This window comes from Chinchilla lanigera, unplaced genomic scaffold (assembly GCF_000276665.1).
Source record: "Chinchilla lanigera isolate Chin_1 unplaced genomic scaffold, ChiLan1.0 scaffold00036, whole genome shotgun sequence".
NCBI classification, from domain to species: Eukaryota; Metazoa; Chordata; class Mammalia; order Rodentia; family Chinchillidae; genus Chinchilla; species Chinchilla lanigera.
The window spans coordinates 18,367,989-18,393,147 of NW_004955437.1; the positions used below are offsets into that span (position 1 = coordinate 18,367,989).

The 25,159-nt window shown below is 37.9% G+C and overlaps 2 protein-coding genes across 10 annotated transcripts in view; both read left to right on the forward strand.

The window, feature by feature from the left end:
• Ppp3cb (protein phosphatase 3, catalytic subunit, beta isozyme) overlaps window positions 1–9,827 on the forward strand; it is a 53,964-nt gene extending 44,137 nt beyond the window's left edge. For 2 of the 9 annotated variants that reach the window (XM_005389972.2, XM_005389973.2), the window contains 4 exons: window positions 154–238; window positions 1,286–1,383; window positions 6,802–6,831; window positions 8,217–9,827. In XM_005389972.2, the coding sequence (XP_005390029.1) occupies window positions 154–238; window positions 1,286–1,383; window positions 6,802–6,831; window positions 8,217–8,395 (392 nt within the window). In that variant the 3' untranslated portion in view covers window positions 8,396–9,827. Of the gene's footprint in view, window positions 1–153; window positions 239–1,285; window positions 2,338–3,618; window positions 5,827–6,801; window positions 6,832–8,216 lie in introns of those variants that run through there. The other 7 variants (XM_013516758.1, XM_005389974.2, XM_005389975.2 and 4 more) reach the window with 5 other exon arrangements.
• Window positions 9,828–12,037: 2,210 nt separating this feature from the next.
• Mss51 (MSS51 mitochondrial translational activator) lies at window positions 12,038–22,852 on the forward strand. Its single transcript, XM_005389978.1, has 7 exons — window positions 12,038–13,359; window positions 18,622–18,863; window positions 19,132–19,287; window positions 20,231–20,355; window positions 20,587–21,153; window positions 21,478–21,571; window positions 21,984–22,852. Exons 2-7 carry the CDS (start codon window positions 18,646–18,648, stop codon window positions 22,201–22,203), a joined length of 1,380 nt encoding a protein of 459 aa, XP_005390035.1. The 5' UTR covers window positions 12,038–13,359; window positions 18,622–18,645; the 3' UTR covers window positions 22,204–22,852.
• The last annotated feature ends 2,307 nt before the right edge of the window (window positions 22,853–25,159 follow it).

The window sequence follows — 25,159 nt, forward strand, 5'->3', positions numbered from 1 at the left end:
ATAGGAAACTTCCTGGCATGAGTTTAGCTAGTCTCCTCCGTGTAGCTGGTGGCAGGGGACTTGGTCTTGGTTTAGATGAGTATGAAACAGGCTGATGGAATAATCAAGCATGGATGTCCTAAACTTGAGCCTTTCTTTCTATTCTATTGAAAGTAGGTTCAGCTGCAGCCCGGAAAGAAATCATAAGAAATAAAATTCGAGCAATTGGCAAGATGGCAAGAGTCTTCTCTGTTCTCAGGTAATGATATATTTTCCTGATGATTTGTCTTGCAGAAATTACTTTTTTGTACTTTGTTCATGAGAATTGTCCTGCTTGACATCTAAAGGCAACATGGTAGCTTCCTGTAAAGTAAAGAAGTTAGTTGTATATTTCTATACTGAAGAAGGGAACATAAGTCCATTTGAATCTAGGGTTTGTTTGTTTTTGTTTGTGTTTTTATTTCCTATAATACTAAGGGTGGAACTCAAGGCCTTACACATGATGAAAGCGTGCACTCTGCCGGTGAGCCATGACCTTGAAGTAAACTGTTTTACCTTTGTGATTATTATCACTTGTCTTTAGTATCTCTTCTCCTTCTGTGATGAAAGTATTATATTTATACCTTGAAAATAAGATCAGGAACAGGAGGGGATGCTTTTCAGAGTAGCCCCAATGAATTTGCTTGTGCATACAGAAAATTATTTTTGCTTGGTGTTCTTGATGAATTTGCTCACACATGTAAGGCATTCCTTTTGCTGGAAGCACAGATTGCCTTCCTGGGGTTATTTCATGGAGACCAAGTTTAAGGATGCAAATGAATAGATCAGTCCTTCAAAGTTTGTTAGAAAAACTAATTATCTTTAACATTTGAACTTCAGAACATATGAAATACTATAATTGTTCAATTGTATGATGCCTTTTGATACTGGATCTTACCACATACTTAATGCTTCTGATGGCACATAATTAATCCTAGCACTTGGAAGGTTGAGGCAGGAAGATCACAAGTAAGAGGCCAGCTTAGGCTACATAGTAAATTTAGGGCTGGTCTGCACTATATAGAGAGATCCTGTCCCCAAAACAAAACAAAAAACCATAAATAAGTAAGTAAATAAAGTAAGTAAGTAAGTAAGGCTTTTCCAGGAAAGGTAGTATTGTCTGTCTTAAGGTGTGCTCCCTGAAACATTTAGAATATGGTAAATGATATTAAATGTTATGAATTATATGCATGCCTACACCTCAGCCCCATCTCTTTTAAACTACTTATTGAAAGTCTCTGATGTTTATTATATCTCTCTGCTACAGGGAGGAGAGTGAAAGTGTGCTGACACTCAAGGGCCTGACTCCCACAGGGATGTTGCCTAGTGGAGTGTTGGCTGGAGGACGGCAGACCCTGCAAAGTGGTAATGATGTTATGCAACTTGCTGTGCCTCAGATGGACTGGGGCACACCTCCCTCTTTTTCTAGTAATACACGTAATGCATGCAGGGAATTCCTTCTGCTCTTTAGTTCCTGTCTCAGCAGCTGACACCAGCAGGGTACTATATAATAGATGATGTCTGATTAATACCTGACCAGGGCAGGATATTGATAGTGTGAGTGTGTAGTCCTTCCACTTAAAAATAATGGTTAGTTCCTCAGCTTTCCATGAAATGATATGGGAGCAGCTCATATCATAATGTCTTGATTGATTGATGGATTGATTGACTTATTTATTTATCCACTCATTTGTCAATGCCCCCTTTTCTTTTAAAAGCCCCAATTTAGAATGTGAATCAGGGATATCCATAATACTAAAATGGAAATGTAATTCCACGTTTCTTATTTTTTATTTTTTATATTTATGTAATTGTATTAGACTATGCTTATATTTTCAAGTACTTAATTTTAGAATTAACAGTCTGGTTAGGCCCCAGAACATCACTTACGCACTTCACTTGCCAGAAGATTTGCGCAAGGTTTTGTACTATGGTAAATGACGCCAAAGTTTGTTTTCTGTGGTGTTTGTCAAATGTTCTATGTATAATTGACTGTCTGTAACATGCTGTTTCCTTCCTCTGCAGATGTAGCTGCTTTTCTAAATCTGTCTGTCTTTCTTTAGGTTAGCTGTATGTCTGTAAAAGTATGTTCAATTAAATTATTCTCTCAGACACTTGTCTGTCTTTTGATGTAGAAGCAGCTTTGCAGCACTCTTTGAGGTTTGCTGCATTTGTTGCTGCACTTTGTGCATTCTGAACATGAATGTAATATTAGATAATAAGTCATTGTTATAAGGGGTTGAATTTAAATCCTGTAAGTCAAAATTGAAAGGTGTGCCTTTATTTTGCATGAAAATAAAAAGAAATATACGTAAAGCATTCCTGTAATCTGGCTCGTTGAATATTTTATATTTAAAAAACTAACTTTTGGCAGAAATATTTGTGTAAACACTGATTTAACTTTTTTAAAGCCCATTATAGATTAAGTAGAAGAAATGGTTGTAATGTGGTAGCCTATACAGTGACTCAGCATCTAGATTTCTTTCCTTTGTGATTAGAAAGCAAAACTTTTGATATGGAAAAACCTGAATTTATATTTTATTGTAGCCACTTTTGACAGCCCTCCAAGGGTCATTGTTCTATTAAAACAGGCAGCAACAGATCTGGTGTTTTACTTAATCATTATTAATAATTTGTTTTGGTGTTATAATTAACAAATTTTTTAAAGTGAAAAAAATAGGATATTTTAATTTAAATTTTTTAATAAATTTGAATTATATTGACTTTTTACAACTTCACTCAATTCCTTTATAATAAAAATAATTTTTTCCAGTAGACAGATCCTTTTTACTTGTAGCTTATATATGTTTTATTTTGTATGTTATTGTATTGTCTGCTACCACCACTGGCATATCTGAATACAACTATGTTTTGAAATTATAGTTTCAAATTTTCATTCTGTACAAGGTTTCTTTTTTTTTTTTCTTTCATTTTTGTTTTTCTGTGGTGCTGGGTATCAGGCCCAGGCCTCAAGCATGCTAAGCATGCACTCTTATCACTGAGCTACCAGCCCTGGGTTTCTTTTTCCAATTAAAACCCAAAATTCTGCAATCTTCTCGTTACATTCCTTGCCCTCCATTTTTTAAATAATAAGTATTAGAAAAATTAGCTAAAGAAAGTTTCATGAATGTACATTAAAACAAATTAAGAAGACCTTAAGCATTTAAGACTAGCAAAAATGTTAAAAGATGAATTTTAATAGCTTCAAAAGCTGGGCATGGTGGGATTGCCTGTAATCCCAGCACTTGGGAGGCTGAGGCAGGAGGATAAGCCATGAGTTCAAGGCCAGCCTGGGCTACGTAGTGAGTTCAAAGGCAGCCTGAACTACATAGCGAGACCCTGTCTCAAAAAAAGAAAAAAAATAGCTTCAAAAATGTTATACCCTTACTCCTCTTTGTTTAGAAAAAAAAAAAAAAATTGAAAGGGTATCATACTTAATTCAATTTATACTATGGCCATCTGTCGATTATCCTTGGATATATTAATACTTTTACATTATATCCATAGCAAATCTTGCTTTCAGATTTCATAGTTAGCACCTGCTAATGACATGCTTTGTTGACAGTTGAGCACTTCTATTTATTCTTAATTCGCATGCAGCCTGAAGTTCATTCCTCCACCTTGGAAACCACCCTCAACGGCAGGGAAGGTTTGACAGACAGCAGCTTTGCTGAAGGGATTGTCTATTCCCAGCATAGAGTGTGAGTTACTGGAGGGAGCTGAGCTTAAGGGGTCTAACTTGGGAAACTGTATACCCACCCAACCAGGTCTGCTAGTAACGGCTTTTGATAGTATGGTTTGAGCATTTGGTTGAAATTATTTCCCTAAGATAAACTCACTTTGAAACAAATAACAAAACTCTTGCAGAAGCTGCATCTGTTGATTTTTAAAAAATTATATAACACTTTTAATTTCAGCAGATACGTTGTCTGATGTTAGGCTTTACAAGTGAGAGGTATTGAAAAATAAAATTTTAATTCTGAGCCTTCAGTCCTATCAGAAAACATAAATTGTCTTTTCAATAATTTTGAAGTTAATATAAGTAATATTTCTTGAGTGTTTGTATAAACTGCACAACTCTTAATGGAGTTAAATGTTATGTGTATATTTTATATGTGTTTTCTTCATAGAAATTTGACTGGGAGATAGCCATAAATGCTACTGTCAAAGACTTGCATGGGAAAATATGTGGCCAACTCTACTTTAATAATGTCAAATTCCTCTTGGTCCTTTATTCTGTGTTGTATTGAGAAACACAGTTTAAGGCAGCACTATACTTAAACTTAGTTGGGCTATATTAGGATGCCCTACATAGTTGAAAACAAATAGAGGTGAAATGCAACAGTACTTTTCAGAATAAAAGTTTCCAGTTATTAGCTCTCTTAAGCTTAGTGTTTAAGCTTCATATGCCTATCTTTCAATTCTAATCGTTCAGCCTTTATAGTATGCAGTTTTGAATGTTATCCATTTTATATTCTAGAAAACACTTGGGATCAGTTAAAGTCCTGAAGAAAGAGCAGAGAATATTTTTTGACCTAGAAAATGCCTTTCTATATAAAATTAAGCACATAGAATGATTTTGAAAGTGTATTACTATATTTCATACTTTAAAAACATACTAACAGACTTTTAAACTATTGAATCAAGTAGATACTAATTTTCATAGTGAGATCAGTTTTCAGTCTTAATTTATTACCATACACAGTGAAAGTTACAGAATGTTTCATACTAAGTAACTTCTGTTATCATAAAGTAAATTCTCTTTTAAAGTAAATTCTGGTAGACTTTTTTTTTCTCTAATCATTAAACTATAGTGAAATTTGTCAGTTCTGAAGAGTAGAAATTCCAGCCCTGATCAAACAGAAGTGGGTTGTTTAGTGGGCCTAGTTTTCTCCGGTACCAGGAACCAAACTCACGACCTTGCGCTTGCCAGGCAGGCACTTTGCCGCTGAGCTAAATCCCCAGCCCCCTAGGGCCTAGTTTTCTGACTGGCACATTCCAGGAGTACTTTTTAGGTATTCAGGTGTAGATTCTTCTTGTCATTGATGATGTGTCTTATTTGTAATATAATTTAATAATTAAGGAAAATGAACTCTTCCTTTATTTGGTATTTATCCTGTTTCTTTTGGATTCCTAAATTTCCTTTAATGTCTGTTTAAGATTAGCAGTGTTATCTTAATTCCATGGATTCATCAGTACCCTTTCATATTAGTAAGTGCTTTAGATAAATTATATCATCTCTAAATTACATTTATTCCTAAAAGGATATTTTAATAATTATTCTAATCGGCTTTATTATAAAAGAAACAAGGGAAAACACAAATACTCTTTTTTTTTTTTTTTTTAAGGAGAATACAAATATTCTAAGTATGTGTACTTTGCGTAAAGTACAGAAAGGGCAATATTGTGAGACAATATTTTTCTGTGCAATGTTAGGCCCAGGTCTTCAGTGTGAGCTCTTTTTACAGTTTAAACCCAGAAACAAACTATTAAAGAATCTTTGACTATAAAATGTACAGCTAAGTATGTTGAAGTTAAGTGGGCCAGTATTAGCTATACCAAGATGCATTTCTTATTTATAATATGACCTATATGAATATGAATATCCATATCATGAAATAGTTACAATTTATTGCCTGAAAAACCCCTCAGTTCCATCCCTTGATGCCTCTTTAATTGGTTGGTAGGTTTGAAAAGATGTTCTGAAGCCTTTCTCTAATTAAGAGTGCAGAGTCTGAGCCAGGCATGGCAGTGCTCGCTTGCAATCCCAGCACTCAGAAGGCTGAGGCAGGAGGATCATTGGGAGTTTGAGACCAGCCTGGGCTGCAAAGTGAGCTCAAGGCCAGCCTGAACTGCATAATGAGACCTTGTCTCAAAAAGACAAAAAAGAAAAAAAAAATGCAGAGTCCTAGTTCTTAACACAAATTCATAATAGGCTGAATATAAATAGATTTTTTAGGGTATAAATGTTTATATTTTGGGGCCATCAATATTAGAATAGAAGCCAGGTGCAGTGCTGTTCTCCTGTAGTCCTAGGTGCTTGCCAAGGTGAGGCAGGAGAATTGCTTGAGCCTAAGAGTTTGAGACTAACCTGAGCAGCATAGCAAAATTTCATCTAAAAAACAAACAAAAAGAAAGTTGCAAAGGAAGAAGTTTCTACTAGACAAGAGAGGTCTTTTTAAGGTTCTTCACAAAGAACAGAGCTATAGAACAGTTCTACTTAGACTAAGTTTATGGCGCTTAAATTTCATTGTAACTATACCAGCTCTTGCTGCTTATGTCTTGTCTTGTAATTAGAAGTGACAGGCAAACCATTGTTGACTTCTTTGAGTTTGTATATTATGAATCCAACTGGTGATAAGCATTGTTTCCATTAGACATGAAAGAAGATAATTCTATCATCATAATTTTACCCTAGAGAATTTTCCTGTGATTATAATCAGATGGTTAACAATGGAAAATTCTAATGCCATCAAAATGGTGAATTCAAGAAGGGTAATAATACTGGAGTCATTTACATGGGTACTGAGGTGTCTGTGTTTACAGTAGGTCTACATGTTCTGTTCTCTGATGTTGTCATAGTGCTGTGTATAAACTGTGGTGTGTCAGGAATTGGGGGATTGGATGGGACTCTAATATGGGTACTATTTATGTTAAATTGTAAATGATGATGTAGTATGGGGTACTGTGATATTTAAAGTGATCATTGCCTTTTCTGCTGTACAATATGACCCTTCTCATCTCTCTCATTCATTTTGCATGCCTCTGCTCACTTCTGTACAGCCACAGTTGAGGCTATTGAGGCTGAAAAAGGTACGATCAGAGTCCTTATACTGGGCAGAGATCTGTGGTGTGTGGGTGGGCATCAGAGAATGTCCTGTGGGTGTGTCTTACTCCTAGCTTGCACAGCCCAAGATGAATCGTACTCACTGACTCATCAGGTTTAACAGTCACTTTCGTCTTTTTTTTTTAATCCCAAGAATTGATGTCCATAGTACAGTCGTTTTAAATATACATTCATAATTTAATGTTCCTGATTTTTTAGAGGATAAATGTTATGCTGTAACATTTAATGTTGCCTGTTTTAATGGAAAATACTAAACATAACTCTGCAAATAGAGATCTACTCTATATTTTGCATGATTCTCTGCTACTTAGATTTTTTTCCTATAAGTGAAAGCTCTAGATAAGTGTGTGAGTTTGTTTTTACTCATTTTCAGTAATGTGCCTGAGAGTGCAGAAACTGTTACAATAATGATTTTTTTCTGCAACTTAGGCTATAATTTACTGATGATTATATTCATGTAAATTACCTTAGCTTGATCTTACACATTACTAAATGTTTTGCTGTCTCAGCCATTTGTTTGGTTCATATACACAGACTAAGTATCAGGGATTGCACATATTAAATAATCAGATTATAGCTAGAACTATGGAAATCTTTAGTATGAGCAGTTTAATAAGGGAGGAAGTATCATTCCAAATGAAATGAATAAATCCATAGCAATTGGTGAAGGACTGTTATTTATTTTGATTTGATTTTCCAAAGAATTTGTAGTAAATGCCCAGTAAATTAAGAAAAACATCTAAAATATGAAGCTATAAATAATTTTTGCTCTTGGTCAAATGCATATTTAACTCTTGGGGGCATTTCCTACCTTTTTCTTTGCATATTGACGCTGATGGAGTAATGACCTCCAAGCTAAATCTAATCTACTAAATTGTAACATAACTTTACCACTTTCTCCTCCTGAGCTGTTGGTACAGATTTGTATGTTGAGGATTAACCTTGTTTAGCCTCCTCACCTACCCTACTCTTGTTGCTACATTACTGTGATAGTCACTGGTGATCTTAGGATCTAAGGTAGGAGATAACTGATACAGAAGTCAGACTTAATCCTGAGACCATTACCTGGAAATTGATTTTGTGGGCAGGGAAGGATCATTTTTGTGTGTTGTTTTGTTTTAGTATTAAAGCTATCCTAACATTTTTCATATGAAGCCATCATGTTTATATTTAGGTTTAAACATTTCACATTTTAAGGGGAAGACTGGCATGGGGGTAGGATTCAGTTAAAGTAGATATAAGTGTTGCTCCTTACAGCTATTTTCTTTCTTCTTAAAAAAACATTGTTTATTTTTTTAAATCTCAGAATTGTTTTACAATTACTGACTTATCAAATTTGCATTTTGTTAAGCAATACGAGGATTCTCTCCACCACATAGAATCTGCAGTTTTGAAGAGGCAAAGGGTTTGGATAGGATCAATGAGAGAATGCCACCCCGGAAAGATGCTGTACAACAAGATGGTTTCAATTCTCTGAGCACCGCACATGCCACTGAGAACCACGGGACTGGCAACCATAGTGCCCAGTGACCATCGACTTCCCAGGGACTCTCACAACTCGGGCCCCAAATGGACAAATCACCCGAGGAGCTGGAGGGGTTGGGCAAGCTGACTATAAATGTTACAGTCCCTCTGAAGAAACCATTGTGCTTTTTGAGTCCCTAGCCCCCTTCCCGGATGGAGGCTTGAGGGCCCTGGGACATGTGCTATCTGATAAGTTTGGGTCATCGCTGCCAAGGTGGAGAGTAGTGAGCAAGGGGCTTGGGGCAATTCCCAGTGGAGGGCATCTACAACCTCCATTTATGCTTGTGGTTCACACATTTAAGTTTACAAACGAGATTTCTTTTTTCCCTCAGTAGACTTAGATTTTTTTTCAATCATGACTTCAAATGCAATCCTAAGAGTTAATGTGGACTTTTTTTCAATGAAATGTCTTTAAAGGATGAATTAGCATGGTCTTAAAATATATTTCTGAGGTTACTAGCTGTATTTTGAATTGTAGGCAAAATGCTGAGAAAAACCCAGTTGGCGTTTATACAAAATGTTGACCTCAGGTCTAGAGTTCTTAAATGTGGCTAATTCTGTAACATAGTCTTGATATTTTTCAATTATGAATATATAAACTATTTCTAGGAATACTCTTACTTGAACAAAAATCCAAAAACTAATTTAGAATCTTTTTTGCCCAGATCTTTTGAGATTTATACCCCAGAGATTTAAGAAGAAAACCTCTAAATTTCAAAATTATGAAGAATTACAGAATTACTCACTTAAGGTACTTTAAAAGAAGTTTGTACATTGTCAAAGTAAATTTTAATTCAAATCATGTCTGTAAAACTTGACGTATTTTGTGTATGCATGTTTTCATTTTGAAAATATTTAATATATAGACCTATGATGTACAGGTACAACATGTATAGGTTACCTAGATGTTATGAGAAATTTTAGTTTATTGTGAGTACTCCAGTTACTTAAATAGCCACCAGGGTGATTTGCTGATGGCTTTCTATCATTTTTATGTTTTAATGCAAAGGAAATTTTAAATGTTCTGGAAGTGTTTTTGATTAAGCAATGCAGCCTAGAAACAATGGTTCTGTTCAATCCTTCAGACGTTAGTGGAAGCATAAAAGTCAAGACTGCATGTTGAAATTTTTCTTTTGATAGTTACAGAACTGCTTGGTTAAACTAAATGGAACCATGTGCTAATTTTACACAATTACTGATCTGTATTGATTGCCACTGTAGTTTGGTATTTCCCCTTACTTTGGTGGCCTGCTTTCCTCATGCCCTGGAATACAACTCAGAGCTCCAGGCAGCGGAACCGTCTATTGTTTTGTTTGCCAGAAAGTGCACCCTGTATGGTCTCCTGTCTAAGTTGGAAATATTATGCATGTCCAGGACTATTCGAGTATTTTATAAACAATAGCACACAATAAATTCCATGCATGGGCCGCTGCTCCTATCTCTGTGTTGGGTTTTATTTGGAAAATGCAGTCTGATTTGACCTTTTTATGCTAATCAAAAAATTCTGTTAATGGAGCTGGAATATCTTTCAGAGATTATCTGATTGATAGTACATGGTGATTTTGATGAATTAAATTGTTGTCTTCATCTTTTTTTTCCCTTTAACTTTTGTTATGTTTATTTTATATGACCATTAGTAACTGAGCACTAGAGGACTTTGGATGCCTACTGTAGTTCTCCTGAATATATTTAAAATCACTATTTTCATTAACTTTTAATTGAAAGAAGATGTTCTTGCTTAGAATATTGTTATAGTGGTATTGGGAAATTATTAGATGTTTTAACAACAAGCAAAAAAAAAATTATTAATGATGCTGGATATTCTTGCCATCACACTGCTAATTTGCCATAATCAAAGTAAGTATAAGATATTGCAAATCAAGGGAAATTAGGGTGTTGCTTACATTTTGTAAAATAATTTAATTATAGTCCTTCTTTTAATTTTTTTATTAATATGTTTATGTGGGCTGGGTATGTAGCTCAGCAGCATGGCACCTGCCTAGCAAGCGCTAAGTCCTGAGTTTGATTCCTAGGACAAAATATACATATATATATATACATATATATGTTTGTGATACATATTAAATGCATTCATCATGGAAAATTGGTACATATAGGTATTACATCATGATCTTTCCTGTTCTCCTCCCGTTCCTTCCATCTCCCCTTATACCCAGATCCCTTTCCTATCTCCACAACATCTATCTTGGTGTCTTATCTGTCTTTTATTTTGCTTTTTAAATTATAGAATGTTGGGTTTCTCATATACAACATGAACAATAATTATAAATACATTATAAAACATAAATTTACATCAAAATATATATACCTAATTCCAGTTAAAAAAACAGAACTCCTCAAATTACTAATCATTACTATTTGATGTGATATTAACTTGCAAATTAGTTCATGAACTGCCTTGAACGTTATTATGCACTGCATACCTTAAAGATTTATTTTTAATGTTGGTGTTTCATGATAGCTGTGCATCTCTAAAGTAGGAATTTTATATTAGGTGCCAGAAATGTCTTTAACCCTTAGGTTCATCACTACAGTTATATAATGTTTGTGGAAGTTATAGGTAAGCATAAAACATGATTAGCAAACTAGAGAATTCTAGGTGAATGGTAAAAATTAAGAGGAAACAGCTCAAAAAAAGTAGTGTAAAGCCAAGTGTGGTGGGGCATGCCTGTAATCCCAGCACTTGGGAGGCTGAGGTAGGAGGACTGCAATGAGTTCAAGACCATCCTGGGCTCCCTAGTGGGTTTAAGGCCAGGTTCTCTGCATAGCGAGAACCTGACTGAAAAACAAAAAAAAAGTATACACAAAGTGGTAGAATATCACCCAGCCTCACAGATTACTTCCTACTTGCTGAATGAGAACATCTTTCAATTCTTTCTTAGCTTTACAATAAACTATTTGTTAAGTATTTATATTTTTTAATGCAACTCAGGATGAATGCAAATTGTGAAAAGTGTAGATCTTAAATTGTCACTTTAAATGTCTACTAGTGCAAGTAGTAGTGATGGTAAAATATATTCAACATCAAAATTTTTGTCATTCTCTTCAAGATGGTGTGTTTCAATTACCAGAGTCAGTCTTTTCACATCTTGTACCTTCTGCAGTTCAGACATTAGCGATACAGTCTGTGGTGGCCAATGCCTGTAATCCCAGCACTTGGGAGACTGAGGCAGGAGGATCTTGCGAGTTTGAGGCCAGCCCGGGCTACAAAGTGAGCTCAAGGCTAGTTTGAACTGCATAGTGAGACCCTGTCTCAAAAAAAAAAAAAAAAAAAAAAAAAAAAAAATACAATCATAATCTCTTTGGAGTTTGAAGTTTTAAAACCTGTTAAACTTGAAGTTGTCCTGAAAGTTCTGCTTAGAATGAATCATCCCTATTTTATGCAAGGTTTTTTGCCTATTGTGACTGATTTTTCTTTGTTCACAGCTATTCTACATAATGTTGTGTAATGTTTCATTGATTCCTTAATATGGTTCTTCTTCTCTGACTATAGTTTGTGCTTTCTACAGTTCAAGATTCCAATGGATTCTTTTCTCCGCCTCAGAACTATGTGGATTTAGCTGGGCTTGGTGGCACATGCCTGTATATCCCAGCACTTGTGGAAGGCTGAGGCAAAAGGATCACAAGTTCAAGCCCAGCTTGGGCAGCTTAATCACTCAGTGAGGCTGTGTCTCAAAATTTAAAAAAGGCTGGGGATGTAGGTTGGTACAAAGGCCCTTGGTTGTGTTTTCAGTACCAAAACAAATAACAACAAAAAAATCCAACACCTGTGGATTTAATTTGCCACATTCAAAGACCTTGTAGCAAGAGGTTATGTTCCCTGTTTTGATGATATTCACAGAGACAGGTAAGTGACAGGGCATCAGATGTAATCAGATAGTCAGGTCCTGCAGTCATACAGGACCACTGCCCTAACATGTTCTGATAGATCGTACAGCTCAGTAGCTTTGAGAAAAGGAACTATGACTGTGCTGGGTCAGCAGCCATTATGAGAAGGAATAAAGGGATGATTGAGTGGATTCTTTTCCATGTTCCATTCCTAGAAATATTATACACTTCTAGTTTTAAACAAAGTGTTGGGCTTGTAGTCTAGAAATATTTATATCTCTTTTGAAATAGGTAGAATGCAGGGCCGGGGAGATAACTCAGTGGCACAGCGCCTGCCTGGCAAGCACAAGGTCCTGAGTTCGATTCCCAACAAAAGTCTCTTCTGAAATAGGTAGAATACCACGGGGGTCACTCTCTTGGAGAATACCTTACTTCTCTTTTAGTAAATGTGAATTTTACAAATTCTGCTCATTTCTCCTGCAGTCGATTACTGTTAAATGACCATTTCGCTTCTCCTTTCTTGGGTAATTAAATTTATACTTACGCCTAGATTGGACATTGTTGAGGTCTGTTTGAGCAGTTTTATGCGAAAAAAAAGACACTAGCTTTGGGGGAACTCATCCTGTGTCTAGATTGACATCCAGGGACTTCAGGGATTTCAGTTTCTCCAGGAAAATGCCTACCCTTTCCAACCAAATGCTAACTTCTAAACTAATTCCAAGGGTTTTGTTTGTTTTTTTTAAAGATGTAAACTCAGAATAGAAATACTGCCTTGAAAAAAGTCCAGGGAGCAGTAGGTTTCATTTCTCCCCAGCTTGCCAGGCTTTTGGTGACTTGGGAGTGTTGACAGAGTCTTGAGCACTCTTGGCAGAAAATAAGGATCAAAGAGAGATCCTTGGGCAGTGGTCCAAGTCCTTAGTTGCCTCATTAGGGAGAAGTCAGCCTTGTCTTTCTGGTTGGCAGGGCACATTTAATCACTGAGACGTATCATTTCAGCAGTTTGCAAAGGAAAGTGATATGAAGGGACAGGTGCAAGTAAGCCACAACCTAGATCTGAAGAGATCAAACACTCACTTCACTTGGAGGGAAGAGAGAAAGAAGGAAGCCTAGGGCTTAGCAGGGTAAGTTACTTTCCCATCAACCTGTCTGCTTGCTTAGTTTATAATTGAGTAAAGTATTTATCACCCCAGGGAGTGTTAATCAGTGATGAAAACACTGAATATGGTCATAATAGCAGTGTTCTTAATGTATTTCTTTTCTCTTTCCTACCCTTTTTGTGGGTCCTCAGGGACCATCTTTACTCCCCCTTCTCCTCACCTTCTGAAAGATGTTTGGTGTTTGCTGGTGAATTAGAGAATATTGGGTGGGCCATCTTGGTCTGGAAATGGTGAGACAGTATCAGTGACTTAGGTGAAAATTGAGGCTTTTCAGTTGGTAAGGAAGGAGAAAGATGGGAGACCTCTGTCTAGGAATAGGTTTAATATTTTGGCTTGTAAATTAGAAGTGAAGAATGACAGTTATTCTAGATAATCCAGTTCATATCTCTTCAGTCCTTTCTCATATAGTAGGAACTTACATAGTAGTGCTTCAGTTCACAAACAATTGGTTACATGATTGTGGTTGCAGCCTACAGAGTATGGCTAGAAAAAAATGATTCTCTTTCTAGGTAAACTGAATGAACTCTGTTAAGTTTTGAGAATTTACCATAATTCTTTCCAGCTTTGCCCTTGTGTTCCCTGTTTTTTTTCCGTCTGTCAGTTTATACCCTTTGAAGTTGGAAGAGACTGAGGCTCTTTGCAGGAAAGTTAGAACCAGAGAAGCTGTGTCTGGTCCTGAGGTATACAGACTCAGACAGGCGTGCCTAAAGAAAGAAATATATATATGCAAAGACCTAAACTCATTCCTACCTTTTTACCTTCTTGTCAGAAAGCCAGCGCATTTGTGCTGTAGATCAACAGTGTGTTCTAGATACTGTGGAGATGGAGACTACGGCATTAGGGATTTCACAATTCTTTCTTCATTTCTCTGAGCCGTGTGCTTCTTTTAACTTCTAGCCAGTTCTTTTTCTATGTTTTTTTTGTCTGGTGCTGGTGATCAAACTCAGGACCTTGTGCTTGCCAGGTAGGCGCTTGTCCCACTGAGCTAGCCTAGCCAGTTCTTTTAAACCCCTATATTTCCAAGTTAATCTTTCTTTGAGGAAGATATCCTTGGAAATTCAGTTAGGTATGCAGTACCTTTCTGGGGTTGTTTTTTGTTTGTTTGTTTGTTTCTTTTGAGACAGGATCTTGCTGTGTCAGGCTGACCCTGAACTCACTGTGTAGCCCAGGCAGGCCTAAAACTCACAGCAATCCTCTTGCCTCAGCCTTCCCTTTCTGATCTTAATTGGCTTCCACTGCAACAAAAACACTTCTGGTTTAGCATTGGAAACATTTATTATAAATCTTGGGACTTAAGACCCTAAAATTGGCTCAAGGTAAGGTACTTTCCCTCTGTTAAAAAAAAAAAAAAAAAGAGAAAGTCCTATTCTTTCAAGGCTGAAGAAGGAACTATCTTCACCTGGGCTGGAAGCAATGGCAGACAGAGCAAATAAATTATTTTTCTCTAATGGCAGCAATTCTGGAAATGCACTGAGAATGTATAGTGATTAAAAATGGAGGGCAGTTGGACTGGGGTTTTAGCTTAGCAACAGAGTACTTGTATAGTGTGCATGAAGTCCATGTGTGATCCCTAGCATTGCCAAAAAAAAAGTGGAGGGTAAAATCAGATCAGCTGTTAGAATTGGAATTCTGAAGTATGAATGGCAATTTCATCTACACTTGAGTAAAGGGACATAACCTTTAAACCTTAAAGTAGTTTATTAAGCTCTGTTTCTTTGATAGTAAGCTCTGTTTCTTTGATAGTAATGTAAATCTTGTGATACACAGAAGAGCTTTATTCTGTGGACTCAGTGCATTCACCGATGAGTTAAGGGGAGATAATGACAGTGTAGATGAAAACAGGGATGAGAAGAAAGTACAGAGAAAAAGAAATTTGTTCCTCCATTAACCTCAGGACAGAGGTTAATAGTGTGCAAAAGTTGGATCATGCTGGGACTGTTTGTTTTTGCCACCTATGTATACTTCAGCCACATGATGATTCTTGAGATTTTTTCCCTCTGATAGATGTGGACCAGAAGGATCATATGTCACACCCTTTGATCAAATGTCAGGCTGTTTTAACAAAACATGATCCCTGATTTGAACTTTGTTACTTTATTCACAGTAAAACTAACTGTTGCCAGTGTTTTTATCCTCTTACTCATTTTCCTGGCCCAGGAGGCAGGTAATCTAGCGTAGATATTTTTTTTCTTTTCTTTTTCTTTTTTTTTTTTTGGTACTGAAATATCAAACTCAGGTCATCACACTTGCCAGGGAGGTGCTGTCCTGCTGAGCTATATCCCTAGCAGGTAATCTAGATATTGATAATTATTTTAGCCACTCAATGCCTATGGATACTTTTCTTCCTTTTTTTTGGTCTGTTTTGAGACGGGTCTCCCTGTGCAGTTCAGGCTGGCCTTGAGCTCACTTTGTGGCCCAGGATGGTCTTGAACTCACAACAATCCTGCCTTAGCCTCCCAAGTGCTGGGATTACAGGCGTACGCCACCATCCCTGGCCCTTTGTCTTTTTCTTGAGGTAAAATTCACATAACAAAATAATTTTAAATTAGTAATTAAATGGCATTTAGTACATTCACAGTTTGTGGAACCACCACCTCTGTCTAATTCCAAAACATTTTTATCACCCCAAGAGAAAATCCCAGGCTGGAGATGTAGTTCATTGATAGTGTACTTGCCTGGCATGCATGAGGTCCTGGTTCAGTCCCCAGCACGCCCCGCCGCTACACACACACACGGAGGAGGAGGGGGAAGAAAAGAAAGTATAATTGTTAAGCAGTTATTCCTCATTTCCCTTCACCCAGTTCCTGGCAACCACCAATCCGCTTTCTCAGTTGACCTATTCTTGATATTTCATATAAATGGTATGATATAACATATAACCAGGGCTGGGGATATAGCTCAGTGGCACAGTGCCTGCCTGGCAAGCACAAGGTCCTGAGTTCGATTCCTGGTACCAAAAAAACAAACAAAAAACCCAAAAACAAGCATGTAACTGCTTACGTTTGGCTTCTTTCACTTAACATAATGTTTCTGAGGTTTATCTAGCATGTCAGTATTTTTTATGATTAAATGATATTTGCTGAACATTAATGTATAAGCATTTGTTTAAATACCTGTTTTTAGGGATATATACATAAGAATGAAACTGCTGGGTCATATAGTAATTCTAGGTCCAACTGTTTGAGGAACTGCTGTACTGTTTTCCATGGTGCTTGCACCATTTTACATATCCACCAGTGTTGCACAGGGTTTCCCATTACATGCTTATCAGTACTTAATTTTTTTTGTATAATAGCCATCCTAGTTCATGTGAAATGATATTTCATTGTGGTTTTGATTTGCATTTCCCTAATTAATGAACATATTTTCTTGTGCTTATCACCATTTGCATATATTCTTCGGAAAATATCTATTCAAATACAGTATTTTGCCCACTTTTTAATTGGGTTTTTTTTTGTGTTGTTATAGTTCTTATATATTCTGGATGTTAACTCTATGTCAGATACATGATTTGCAAATATTTTCTTCCATTCTGTGGCTCTCATTTCTTTTTTCTTTTGTCTTTTTGAGACAGGGTCTCACTATGCAGTTCAGGCTGGTCTTGAGGTCGCTTTGTAGCACAGGCTGGTCTCGAACTCACAACGATCCTTCTGCCTCCGCCTACTGAGTGCAGGGATTACAGGCGGGCGCCACCACGCCCAGCTTGTCATTTCACTTTTATAGTGTCCTCACTTTTTTTTTTTTTTTTTTTTTTGTGGTGTTAGAGATAGAAGCCAGGTCCTCATACATGCTAAGCATGTATTGTACTACTGAGCTACACCTCCAGCCCAGTAGTATCCTTTGATGTGCACAAGTTTTTAACTTCAATGTAGTCATTTATCTACTTTTTCTGTGTTACCTGCATTTGTGGTGACATACCTAAGAGATTTTTGCCAAATTCATGTCATGAAGTTTTCCCTGGAGACTTATATGTAGCTGTCTTTTTGGAGACAGGTTCTCACTATGTAGTTCAGGCTGACCTTGAACTCACTGTGTAGCCCAGGGTGGTCTTGAACTTGCAGTGATCCTTCTGCCTTAGCCTTCCAAAGTGCTGGGATTACAGGCATGTGCCACCACACCTGGCTATATTTAGCTCTCATATTTAAAAACAGAACATTCAAACGGAAATTATCCTGTTTAATTAACTTAAAGAATGTTCCCATCTTAATTTCTATAGTCATGCTTTTCTTGGTACTTAGAATTCCCTTTTCCCCATCTTCATATATGCAAAGTATTCCCATTTTTCAAGGTAATTCCAACTGCTACCTACTTCATGAAGCCTTCCTATTGCTTATCCATTGAAGGGACTCTTCTGATCTCCCATTAGAGGTTTCATTTCACTTTTCTTAGAGAATTCATATACTACCTAATAGTTTACATCTAATCTCCCTGTAAGACATTCAGATGAGATGTATGTATATTCTTCATATTTATTTCTATACAGTATTTTGCATTTTGTATTTTTATCTGTTTATTAATAAATATATTTTGAATGAGTGGATGTTTTAATATTTTCCAATGTGGTCCCTTTTGCCTACTCAGTCTTATAGAAGGCATGGGAACGTAAGATAAGACAGGAAAGTTGGGCATCAGATAGTCTCAGCTAGGGAGTGGATATAGCCTTAATTCTACTTCAAAACCTAACTTCTTAGGAAATTTTCTTCATAATTTGCCTGACTTACTTGGACTACATAACTCTTAGCATTGTCACACTCATTTTATATTACATTTAATTTCTATTTTTTGGCTTGTTGCTTATAAACGGCAGTTCCTTTAAATAAATATAAATACTATACACTAATATATGAATATAGTCTCCTTATTAAAAAGTGTACAGCAAAGGAAGTCCCCTTTGATCAACGCAGTTCCCATGCCATTATCTTCTTTTCCGCTCAGTTAATCTGTATTCCTATTTTTCTAAGCGTCCTGCCAGACTTTTTCTGTGTATTTACTTACATACACATTTATATACAGAACTTCATATATAACACATGTGTAAATTATATCTTCACATAATTCTTTCTCTGTTTTTCACAATTGCCTGTGGTGATCAGTAATGCATAAATGGTAAATAAATCTTACTGGTAATTTGGGTCTGAGACTGGAGTGAAAAGTCAAAGGTCAAGCACCTGAAAATGTATCATGTCCAACTTGACAAATTCAGCTTGATATCTGTTCTGCATATAGTCCCCAGGTATCATTGGACAGGCCATGGCTCCACGTTTACGGCAACGAAGGCAGAAGAAACCTCCATCAGTGACTCCCCTGGTTGTAACTCCACCTACAGTTGTGACTCCTATGCCTCTGGCCCTCCCAAAACCTGGCCCTAGCATTGATGCACTTGGCTTCTTCTCCTTGGATAATAATGTTCCTGGCCTATCCAAGCTGATTCTTCAAAAACTGAACATGAAAAGCTATGAAGAATACAAGTGAGTGACTAGCTCCATGGAAGAGAGACATTGTCTTTGGTAGAAGTGATTTCAGGAGATGAAGGGCAATAGGAGGTATTTGTAATGAGCAGTTGTCTCATCCTGACTTGCCAGTTTTATTACTAAAGAAGAGATGATTTACTTAAGAAAAGTGTGGGAGTGGGAGACATAAGAGTATGTGAAAGTGTATAGGAGGCAAAGTAAGGGTCATGAGAGATTTTGGAGATACTGTTTTCCCTATTGCCACTTTTCCCTGTTGTTTCTACAGGATGGCGGTAGATGGGGGTACCCCTGTGTCAGGCTTTGGATTTCGATGTCCTCAAGAAATGTTCCAGAGATTGGAGGACACATTCCGATTCTGTGCTCACTGTAGAGCATTACCTAGTGGCCTTTCAGACTCCAAGGTCCTCCGGCACTGTAAGAGGTGATTTGTGACATGCTAATAGGGGAGACATTCAGAAATAACCATTTTTAAGTCCTCATTCCAAGAGGAAATTCAGAGTTTTCAGAATAACTTAAGTCTTATTCCTCATTTTGTGTAACTCAAAATTCCCAGAGAGATTAGACATAGTTGTAATCCTACTTATTTTTGGTCTTGTGGGAGATGAGACAAGAACAGACATACTCTTCCTTACTCCCTTTTCTTGAGTACGGTAAATCCCCAATTTACGAACATTTGAGTTGTGAACTTTCACAAATGGACCTTGCAGTGTGAGCATTCACAGTGTGAACAAGTTGAGGAAGTAGCTCACATGACTACTTTACCTTTTTTTTTCTTTTTTTTTTAAATTTGAGACAGGGTCTCACTTTGTAGTATAGGCTGGCCTTGAACTATGTAGCCCAGGCCTCAAACTCGAAGTAATCCTCCTGCCTCAGCCTCCCAAGTGCTAGGATTACAGGTGTGTACCACTACCCGCAGCTAATTAAAAGTGAACTTTAAGGTAACTAAAAGTGAAAATAGTTTATTTACTACGTGTACTGTACCATACCACCATTTTAAGGTAACTATAAAAGTAAAGTTAGGGCTGGGAATTTGCTCAGCGGCAAAGCGCCTGCCTGGCAATCTCAAGGTCGTGAGTTCGATTCCTGGTACCAGAAGAAAAACAAAAAAAGAACAAAAACAAAAAGTAAAGTTATTTACAGTATTTTTACATATGTGTTTTTTTTCTGTGCTTTACATTGTATATTTGTGTCAAAGGTGTAGTGTATAAGACTCACTTTGTCAGACTTACAAATAAATCTGACTTACAAATGTTCTCCTGGAACAGAAGTTGTTCATGAATTGGGGACTTACTGTATTCAGGTGATAAGACCACATCTGTTCTGGTTGGGTTTGACTCATATTTATTTCTGTGGCTCATTCTTAGGTGCAGAAATGTATATTACTGTGGTCCAGAGTGCCAGAGGTCAGACTGGCCGGCACACAAGAGGGTTTGTCGAGAGCTTTGTCATGTGGCTGTGGATCGTCTCATGGAATGGCTACTGGTCACAGGTGGAGTGGTGGTATTGGGGAACTCTGCCTTAGTGGCCATAGTTGGTTGTACTTGGAGGAGAATATGAGAGCATATTGTTGGGGGGTGGGAAATAAAGAACTGGGAAGGGATAGGTCACTTAGGATCACATGTTGGCAGAATAAACATGGAGAGATTATTGCTCATTAATGAGGAGGGAATTTTGAAGCCAGGGAAGGTTTAGGTCACTTCTTATTCCTTCTTTCTTACAGGTGATTTTGTCCTACCCTCAGGACCTTGGCCATGGCCAGCTGAAGTTGTACAGGACTGGGATACCTGGTTTTCTATGAGAGGGTTACAGGTAGAGGCTACACTGGATGCTGTGCTAGGTAGCCATGCCATGACCATCCTCTGGACCAGTGTAGGAAGGCCAAGACCAGACCCAGATGTTCTGCGGGGGTCTTTGAAGCGGCTGCTGACAGATACCTTGTCACGGCCCTTGACGCTGGGCCTAGGCCTTAGGGCCCTGGGGATAAACACCAGAAAGACTGGAGGAAGCACAGTGCATGTGGTTGGTGCTTCTCATGTGGAGACGTTTCTCACTCATTCTGAGGACTATAATGAGCTTGGCAACATGTTTCCTGGACATCTTGGCCTCCATGTGATCATGGTGGGTGTAGATGTGGCTACTAGCTTTTTACAGAGCACTGCAATATCAACTCCAGAACCTGGCACTGTTCACCTTAGTGGCCACAGGGGCCTCTATCATGACTTCTGGGAAGAACAGGTAGAGACTGGGCAGATAGCTCGTCCAGATTTGGTAGTGGCTTTCCATCCAGGTAAGAGCCTTTGCTTCACAGGAATACTGGGTGGCTCCATGATAATTTTCTATCCTGATTGTTGTATCTTTTTTATCTTTGGAACTCTCTTCATTTGGGTTTGTTAAATGCCATGTGATGAAAACCTTGATTCATCATTTGCTACATGTACTGTACCAGGGTTGAGAATTTTTTCACTGAGGAACCTGGGGCGGATAAGGATGGGGATGGTGGGCAACATGAGGGTTGGTGTAGACACAATGAAAGAAGCATTGTGCTTGTAAGTGTCTTGCTTGTACCTCAGTCTTTCCTCTGGCCATTCCCATTTCTATTTTTGTTCCATAGGTTTCCATGCCTCCCTGACCTTGATGGAAGCTTGGCTCCCTACCTTGTTGCTGCTTCGTGACTATAAGATCCCTACATTGCTTACCATTTACAGGTTTTGACCTATTCTTATTTGTGATATCTCCCTGATGCACTCATACCACGCTTTTTTCAGGGGGGATGGGTACTGGGAATTGAACTCAGGACCTTGCGCTTGCCAGGCAGGTGCTGTGCCGCTGAGCTATATTCCTGGCCTTACCACTCTTTATATTGAAGAGTTCATTTTGCTTCCCCTTGCTTATCTACCTTCTTGTGAAGATGTTCTTCCTTGCTCCATGTGGCTCTTTCATCCCCTATGCTGCTTAATTATGGATTTGATGAGACATTTGGGGGGAAGGGATAGGCTTATCTAGTGCAGTCTTGGATAATATTTGGAATTGCTAAGTACAGAACTGTCATACTTTTGAGCAGTTGCTATTCTCTCTCTCATAATCATTAGAACAATTTTTCTTCTGTCTTTCCCATAGCCATAAGGAATTGGCAGCCTCTTTGCAGATTCTTGTGGACCTGGATACACATATCATTGCCTACGGAGCTAACCCTTTCGCATCCCTCAAGCCTGAACAGGTCTATTCCAACCCGAACAAGCAGCCAGTATACTGCAGTGCCTACTACATCATGTTTCATGGGAGCTCCTGCCAACTAGATGAGAAGCAGTTAGAAGAGAAAGTAGATGGTGGGGTGTAAACGACTGAGCCAGATCCCAAGTAGATTCCTAGAAAATGGGAAGCTATGATAAAATTATACTGTACATGCCAGGTTGTTGCCATTGCTGAAACATACTTCATTCTAAATCTCATTCACTGTCCAGCTAAGGAGTCTAAGCTGAATGAGAACACCAGTATGATGTAACTTTTTTCTGAGTTCACAAGTAGCTTCTAAAGATAGGGGTCTAGAGTTAGGAAATGGTAAAAAGCTGTGGTGTGGGTCTTTCTGGAGTCTGGAGTTCCTAATAGTTTACTTTGTGAGTTGTAGTTTTTTACTAGAATTGGATGGCACTGAAGAGAAGAATGAGAACCATCATATTGTTCTGAACATGATTCTTATCCTGCAGCTGGGGGTAAAAACTGGAGAAGACGACTTGAACGTGGTCTGAGAAGGGACAGTCAGGGAAGTTTTGGGAGATGGGTTGGGCTGTAAGTATTAGCACACTGTCATATTTCCTGCTGCCCCTCCCCCTGAGAAATGTCTCATTTTCCTTTTGTCTTTTGGGGAATTCTGACCTAGAATGGTCTTGGTGGTATACTTAAGTTTCCCCAGGTTATATCAAACTTCATCTGAATTCATTGGCATTATCTCCTGTTCTGTATCACAGTAAATTCATTTTGAGGGTATTGTTTGTTTGTTTGTTTGTTTGTTTTAATGACAAAGGGCTCACTGCGTTGCCCAGGCTGACCCTGAACTTCTGGCCTCAAGTATCATCTTGCCTCAGCCTCTCAAATAGCTGGGACTACAGGTACTCACCACATTGTGCCAGCTACTTTGGGGCTTCTTAAATCACTTGTTTTATCTTATTTCTTGCAAGTATTACTCACTTGCACACAATACTTTGAAATGGAACGTTAGCCTCATCTCTGCGTTTGGGCCCGCCATTGTCCCACACACTTGTCTCATGTTATCTTTTTCTTATAACACTCTCAGGATTACTAGGTATTCATTTCTAAAATCTTGCCATTTTTACATACAGACATACAATCTGTCACCCCAGCATACACATATGTACTCTTATTGCTTACTCTTTTTTTTTTTTTTTTTGGTACTGGGAATTGAACTCAGGACGTTGTGCCTGCCAGGCAGGCGCTTTCTTATTGCCTCTTCTTGTGGGGGTAATTTTGAATTTATTTATTCTTTCTTGTGTTTTGTTTTCGTTTTCGTTTTGAGACACAGTCTTGCTATGCAGTTTAGGCTGGCCTTGATCTTCCTGCCTCAGCCTTCTGAATGATGGGATTCCTGGCTCAATGAACTGGGCATGGTGATGAATGCCTGTAATCCCATCATTTGGGAGGCTGAGGCAGGAAGATCACTGTTGAGTTTGAGAGGCCAGCTTGGACTACATAGTGAGTTCAAGGCCAGCCTATCCACAGGAGGTCCTAGAACTAATTCCCCACAGATACTGAAAGACAACTGTATTCATAAATTATGTATTTGATAAGAGATTTGCATCCAGAATGTATATAAACTATTCTTACAATTTAAAAAACAAATAACCCAATTTTATTTATTTTTTGTCTTTTTGAGACAGGGTCTTGCTATGCAGTTCAGGCTGACTGTGAACTCAATTTGTAGCCCAGGCTGACCTTGAACTTGCAATTCTCCTCCTGCCTCAGCATTCCAAGTGCTAAGATTACAGGTGTACCACCAAAGCCAATTGGTTAATATTAAATCTGGCTCAGCTGCTACATAGTGGTCTCCATCAGGACAGGATGGGGGTATTAGCAAGTGCTAAGATTACTGGTGTACCACCACACCTGGCAGATAACCCAATTTTAAAATGCCCATGTGATCTAAATAGACGTTTCCCCAAAGAAGACAAATAGCTAATAAACAAATGAAAAGATGCCAAATATCATTAGTCATTAGGAAATACAAATTAAAGACAGCAATAAGGGGTAGTGATTATGGCTGCAGTCACAGATATGCACTTAGGAGGGATGAAAATATATGCACATGAATATTCATAGTAGTATTAGTCATAATAACCAAAAGGTGAAAACAACCCAAATGCCAACTTATAAATGGATAATCCAAATGTAGTATATCCATACAGTGAAATATTAGCCATAAAACATAATGAAGTACTGATCATGCTACAATATGAATGAACCTTGAAAGCAGTAAGTGAAAAGAACCCGGTCATGAAAGACCATAGTATGAGTGCATACAAGTCTCAGGACAGTGGACACTATTGTATTAATAACCATTAGCTACTACAGACTGATCAGGTCCACAATCTCCCAAATGAGTGGACAGCAAAGGCTTAAACAAATGAGACAACTGGAATGATTTTAGGGCTCCAACAGTGTCTATCTCTCTTACAATATTTAAGATACTCTCGGTTAAGACCAAGACTTCCTCCGGCAGCCCCTATTTATTAGATTTTCAAACAAAAGAGGAATACTGAAGAAAATGCAGGAGTGTGGGCAGGACTTGGGAATCCCTTTAAGGACTTCTCCATAAATTTACTTTATGTTAATTTAGGAGAACTGTGTTATTGCAGGATGGCCTTCACTGCTGGAGTGAGAAGTCTGCAGCTATAGCCTCCTTTTAGTTAATTGGGGTTGGAGCCATAAGTCCTCAGCTGTGGTCTGGTCTTGTCCTTTGAGGCCTCGTGACTTCACCCACCGTTACAGGCCTCAGTAGGAACCAGTGACTCATAAGCAAACATGAAAAGCCAATTGGTTAATATTAAATCTGGCTCAGCTGCTACATAGTGGTCTCCATCAGGACAGGATGGGGGGGTATTAGCAATGGCTACAGGGTCTGAGATTTCTTTTTGGAGTGATACAACCTTCTAAAATCGTGATGGAAGTAGAGTTCTTCAAATATATTAAAAGTGTTGAATTGTATGCTTTATATGGATACTTTTTCAATAAAGCTGTTACAGTTTTTTTGGTAAATCCTAAAGAATGAGAATACTTGTCAA